The 6,435-nt window shown below is 48.8% G+C and overlaps 1 protein-coding gene across 1 annotated transcript; it reads left to right on the top strand.

Annotated features, from left to right (window-relative positions):
- Nucleotides 1–1,945: 1,945 nt before the first annotated feature.
- On the top strand, nt 1,946–5,783 carry LOC126187877 (G-protein coupled receptor Mth2-like). The gene is made up of 2 exons (XM_049929210.1): nt 1,946–2,804; nt 4,241–5,783. The coding sequence occupies exons 1-2, from the start codon at nt 1,981–1,983 to the stop codon at nt 4,776–4,778; spliced, it is 1,362 nt and encodes a 453-aa protein (XP_049785167.1). The 5' UTR covers nt 1,946–1,980; the 3' UTR covers nt 4,779–5,783.
- The last annotated feature ends 652 nt before the right edge of the window (nt 5,784–6,435 follow it).

The following is a 6,435-nucleotide window of genomic DNA, read 5'->3' as shown; positions in this document are numbered from 1 at the left end:
AATAGTGCACGGTACATCCAAACCGTCATCGAACCCATCGTTCTACCATTCCTAGACCGGCAAGGGAACTTGCTGTTCCAACAGGACAATGCACGTCCGCATGTATCCCGTGCCACCCAACGTGCTCTAGAAGGTGTAAGTCAACTACCCTGGCCAGCAAGATCTCCGGATCTGTCCCCCATTGAGCATGTTTGGGACTGGATGAAGCGTCGTCTCACGCGGTCTGCACGTCCAGCACGAACGCTGGTCCAACTGAGGCGCCAGGTGGAAATGGCATGGCAAGCCGTTCCACAGGACTACATCCAGCATTTCTACGATCGTCTCCATGGGAGAATAGCAGCCTGCATTGCTGCGAAAGGTGGATATACACTGTACTAGTGCCGACATTGTGCATGCTCTGTTGCCTGTGTCTATGTGCCTGTGTTCTGTCAGTGTGATCATGTGATTTATGTGACCCCAGGAATGTGTCAATAAAGTTTCCCCTTCCTGGGACAATGAATTCACGGTGTTCCTATTTCAATTTCCAGGAGTGTACAATGGACCAATAATAAACGACGTATGGTTTTAATTATGTGGAAAACGAACGAACAAACAAAAATAAACAGAAGTCGTCGCTTCCAGTTTCTCTCTGACACATTCATTTGGGTTTCTCTCCCTACCATTTTCGGCGTCATTTACTTTGCATGTGCTGTACCAAAATTACCCAGCCGTAGTTTTGATTAAATGAAACTTTGATTGTAGTACATATTGTGCTCAGTAATACGAAGCGTGTTCAATAAGTAATGTAACGCATTTTTTCTCAGCTGATTTCAATGAAAAGTGACGTATTTGTTGTGGGACATCGTGGAATATTCCCACTTCAGTCCGTATTGGTTCATGAAGTTCCGACAGGTGCCGGAGCTGTACGTAGCCTTCAAAATGGCAGGTGAAATCATGGCGACGGTCTTCTGGAACTCTGAAGAGGTTATTCTGTTTGGTGTCGTCCTTCACGGGGCAGCGATGAACTCGGAAGTGCGTTGTGATGCCCTAAGGAAATTGAAGAAACGACTTTAGGATGCTCGCCATTTTTCAAAGACAACGTAATGCCTCACAGAACTCTGCGCATCGGTCTGTTCTTCCTCATCCACCCTACACCCCGAATCTCGCACCTTCCGACTTCCATCTGTTTGGTCAATGAAGGATGAACTCCGCGGGAAGGAGTACCTCGATGAGAGGGCGGCTGCTGATGGAGCAAGACGTTGGCTCCCACTTCGACTAGTAGAGTGGCTCCATCCGCAAGGCGACGTGAGGCCACCGCACTTAATGGAGCAGTATTGAATAGTAGAGTTTTGTAGCTAAAAGGGTGGGGAATAAAAGAATGGCTCTGAGGACTATGGGACTTAACATCTATGGTCATCAGTCCCCTGGAACTTAGAACTACTTAAACCTAACTAACCTAAGGACAGCACACAACACCCAGCCATCACGTGGCAGGTAAAATCGCTAACCCCGCCGGGAATCGAACCCGGGAACCCGGGCGTGGGAAGCGAGAACGCTACCGCACTACCACGAGATGCGGTCAGTGGGGAATAATATGTAGTTTTGAAATCCTGAACAAAACCAACCCGATTTCATTAAAAAGAGTGTTGCATTACTTACTGAGCGTCCCTCGTAAATAATGGCATTATTTCGGAGCAGGTGCGAATTCGTGGCCATCAACGGTTGTCGCGGATTAGAGTAGACGTCGTTAGCGTTTCAGTTTTTTGGAGGATTCAGCTTTGTTTTGTTTCGAAATTGTAAAGTTGTGTAAGGAAACGAGAAACACGTCGTTCCGGTATAGACGCGTCATATCAGTTACAGTGAGGGAACCGCGGCGCTGTTTCCGGTGGCGACTGCGTGGCTTTGTCGGCTGGCGGGAGGAAGGGACGTCCGTCGTTTTCTCAGCCTCAGATAGCGGGCAGAGGTGTCCGCGAGCAGTCACTGGAGAGTCGGACGGCGGCGATGGACGCCTGCGCAGCGGCTGCGTTGCTCGTCTCGGCGGCCGTCTTGGCCGCAGCACAGCTGGGTCGTGCAGGCGAGCCGCCCGAACTGGAGTTCGACTACCGCGCGGTTCAGCTGGGAGGATACTCCGCAGCCACAGCCCCGACGTACCGAAGCGAGTCCCGGACCGCGGCTGCAGCCGAAACGGCAACGTCCGCTTCGTGGGAGTCGACACCGCCTTCCGAATACGGCTCGAACGAGACCGATACCGAAGAGACCGTCAGACGCTTTCTGGAAATAAACGCCAGAGCGTTGGCAGATGCCGAGTTCCAGAGGCGAGAAGTCCAGGTGCTGACGTGCTGTTTCGCCGAGGGCGAGGAGGAGGCGTGCGACGTGGAGTGCCTGGAGCACTTCGTGGCGAGCGTGGGCGGGGGCGGCGGCGGCGGCGCGGGCAACCGGACGACGGCGGCGGTGCGGCTGTGCAGCGCGCTGTACGGCCTGCTGGAGTGCCCCGGCGACCCCCGGAGCGCCCAGTGCTCGCAGTACTGCCGCTGCTTCAGCGCCGACCCGTGGGCGGACGCCGCCTGGGGCGCCGCGTCGGCGCTCTTCTTCGTCTGCACGCTGCTCACGCTGGCCGTGTACCTGTGCGTGCCGCGGCTGCGCAACCTGCACGGCAAGTGCCTCGCCTCCTACCTGGTGGCGGTGGTCGCGGGCGAGGCCGTCGCCACGGTGGCCAGCGCGCTGGTCTGCGGCGACCCCGACTCCTGGGTGCTCGCCGCCGTCCACTACCTCACTCTGGCGCGCTACTGCTGGGTCAACCTGCTATGCGTCGACGTGTACTGCAGGTTAGAGATGGGGGATGCGCTCTTGAACTAATTCATAGAGTTGAATCTTTCAAAGGAGTGAACAATCAGTGATTCAGAAAAAAAGAACGGTAGCTCCAAACGTTTCCCACGGCAGAGAGAGAGAGAGAGAGAGAGAGAGAGAGAGACGGAGCATATCAGCGGCGCCTCTGCTGGTCAGAGCACAGTGCACGCCACACAACACAGCCGGCGCCGGCCTCTGCCCTGCTTCTACCTTGGCTGCCTGCATTGTGCAGTGCCCCATTGGATTTTGTGTTTCACATATGCCGTGGCGTCTCTGTGCGTCCTCTGCCGCGTGCAGTGTCTGGCGCAGCTTAACTTAGCATCGCACTCTGTCAGCGATCGTTTCAGTCGCTCGTCCTGCCCTCTGGGCAGTTGATGCGAGCAACAGGACAGAGAGCCACCTAGCGGATAACATAGGAACTACTTGCAACAGCCTGCTCGCAAGGGAACTGACGATTTGTCTCGGAGCGGGTGAGTTCACCGCTCCCCCCCACCCTCGAAACTCGCCCGCTCAACGCTCACCCCACCATTCTCGACTCTAGCCAGAGCATTGAGCAAAGCAACTCAGGTGTCACTCTGGTCTCTGCGGTCTTAGCTCACGCTGTAATACAGCTCGTGGCTCGACCTGCTCGACTCAGTGCTTCTGCATCGGAGTTCGTCTCTACTGGATATTGTTCTTCGTAGTAATACCGCTATGTATATTACATTATTATGTTATGTATACATCATTTGTTTTTATTTTATTTTGATTTGTTTAAACTGATCAGATTAGGTTCCTGATGACTCCTCTTACTATAGGATTTTTATTATGGACACTCGAATTTACGCTTTAATTACGAGCGAACCGATAAACGTATCGCAAAATGTGATACACAAATATTTTCCTTGTTTTATTCTGCGTAAGGCTATATGCAGCACTTTAGTCTTACAGTCAAATTTATATTTTTTTTTTCTTATTCTGCTACGGATTTTGCGATTTTAGGCGTCTTCAGAAGGAAATGTTCACTTTAAAAATATATGGCTTGCGATGTATTTGTATGAGGTTAATGAAATTTTAATACTTTATAGCCAAATATATTGTTAATGTAAATCTCAAGTTACAACATTTTCCGATCACCCAAAAAACCACGATAGTGCAAAATAAATCAATAATCAAAAACTTTGCCATATCGTGGAAATTTTAATAAACAATACAAAATTCTTACTCATTATCTGTGTTACTTCAAAATAGGATCAAATAAGATCAAAATACAGGTATAGTACTGGAATAAACCAAGTTTAAAGGGCAATGTGCCTTACACTTATTTTCTATTGTAAATGAGTGGTGAGTCATGAAAAAGATCTAATTCATTTCAGGGAGTGAACAGTTCTGATCCGATTTCTGAAAAGAACACTTTTGCCCATCTCTACTGCAGGTGCCGGCCGTTCCGCTCGGTGCGCCAGCAGCCGCGCGCCCGCTGCCTGTCCCCGGAGCGCCGCAGGTTCCTCTGCTTCTCGGCGGCCGCCTGGGGCGGCTCGGCGCTCGTCTTCGGCGCGCTCTGGGCCTTCCAGGTGGAGGCCACGCCCGTCATCTACACCGGCATCGTCTTCCTCCTGCTGGCCGCCAGCTGCGTGCCGCTCCTGCTGACGCTGGCCAGGATCTGGAGGACGAAGCGGCAGACCAGGAAGAGCTGCGTCAACATCTCCAAGATGAGGCTCAACTGGTTCTACCTGACGTCGAAGCTGCTCTGCCTGAGTGGCGCCGGCAAGCTGCTGTCGGTGGTGCTGTACTTCACGGTGCGCGGCAAGCCGTACTACAAGTGGCTCTTTGTCGTGCTGAAGCTGGAAGGTCCCATCGTGTTCTTCCTCTTCGTGTGCAACGTCAGAGTCAGGGGCCTAGTACGCAAGCATCTTACGAACCTGGAGTGGATAAGCGGAGAAAAAATCAACGAGAACTGCAGTAAATACAGCTGAGTGAGGTGCTACAGTTGCGTGCCTGAACAATGCAAAGTGACAAGTGAGTCAATTCCTACGAACTTTACATATCACTGTGGATAACTGCAAATTTTAGTAAAAGTGGAATACATTTCTTTCTTTTTTTGAAAAATATGTAAAAATCTGCCAACCGGTTTCATAGGTTTTGTATATACCTTGACCAGGTTTCGTCAGCTCTAAGGGTGACTTCATCAGAAGGTAAGGTAATTACATGAAGAACATATCGTCAAAGACGTACAGTGATTTAAGAGCTGAGTTGCTCAAGTCATACATTAAAATATAAGACATAATGTTCTTCAAAGAGTCAAACATTAAAACATAAGTAACACTGGTGTGGTTTCAAAATGGCTCTGAGCACTATGGGACTTAACAGCTATGGTCATCAGTCCCCTAGAACTGAGAACTACTTAAACCTAACTAACCTAAGGACATCACACAACACCCAGTCATCACGAGGCAGAGAAAATCCCTGACCCCACCGGGAATCGAACCCGGGAACCCTGGCGACTGGCGTGGTGTCAGGAGACTGACTGTCTCCTCACACCACGCCGGTGTTACTTATGTTTTAATGTTTGACTTTTTGAACGACATTATCTCTTATATTTTAATGTTTCCTCACACCACGCCGGTGTTATTTATGTTCTAATGTTTGACTTCTTGAAGAACATTATGTCTTATATTTTAATGTATGACTTGAGCAACTCAGCTCTTAAATCACTGTACGTCTTTGACGATATGCTCTTCATGTATTTACCTTACCTTCTGATGAAGTCACCCTTATAGGTGACGAAACCTGGTCAACGTATATAGAAAACCTGTGCAACCGGTTGGTAGATTTTTACATATTTTTCAAATTTGTGTTACTGTTGCTGCAAACGTCAGCCATGTTCAAAGTTGTACATTTCTTTTTGATTTTGTGAATATTGTAGCTATGTTGTCGTTGTGTTTGATAAATAATTTTTGATACAAAATGCTACATTTCTTAAATGACGATTCTCCTTGTCTTAATATTTGTGGCAGCTCCCTTTGTGAAAATTCAAATTACCACTGGATGTAATTACATGTTATTTAGTGTCCTCATATGCCAAGTTCAGTAAAAATTTGAATTATTGTAGTCTGTCTCGGGTGACCGACCGCTAAAAGAGGCCTAAGATAAAAATTTCCTGGTAAAATTACCAGTGTTACGTACCTACGATAAATAAAGCCTATGCTTGTCTGTGAAAGTGGACTCGATAAGCAACCTGAGCTATCAGAAATCGGAATCTAACCTGCATAACACTGTGAGCATGTTGTATGAGTCACAGTTTCACTGTCGCCAGCCGGGGTGGCCGAGCGGTTCTAGGCGCTTCAGTCTGGAACCGCGAGACCGCTACGGTCGCAGGTTCGAATCCTGCCTCGGGCATGGATGTGTGTGATGTCCTTAGGTTAGTTAGGTTTAAATAGTTCTAGGGGACTGATGACGTCAGAAATTAAGTCCCATAGTGCTCAGAGCCATTTGAACCAGTTTTTTAGTTTCACTGCCATGTAAGCCCTGAACAGATCGTTACATGAAAAACTTAAAACTAACATTTCGGTAAGCTATCTGACTGCGTATTTGAATAAGAATTTACAAGTGATACAGAAACTGGTTTGTGCA

This window comes from Schistocerca cancellata, chromosome 5 (genome assembly GCF_023864275.1).
Source record: "Schistocerca cancellata isolate TAMUIC-IGC-003103 chromosome 5, iqSchCanc2.1, whole genome shotgun sequence".
In the NCBI taxonomy this organism is placed as follows: domain Eukaryota; kingdom Metazoa; phylum Arthropoda; class Insecta; order Orthoptera; family Acrididae; genus Schistocerca; species Schistocerca cancellata.
Note: the sequence above shows the minus strand (reverse complement) of the source record. Positions and strands in the feature narration are given on the sequence as shown.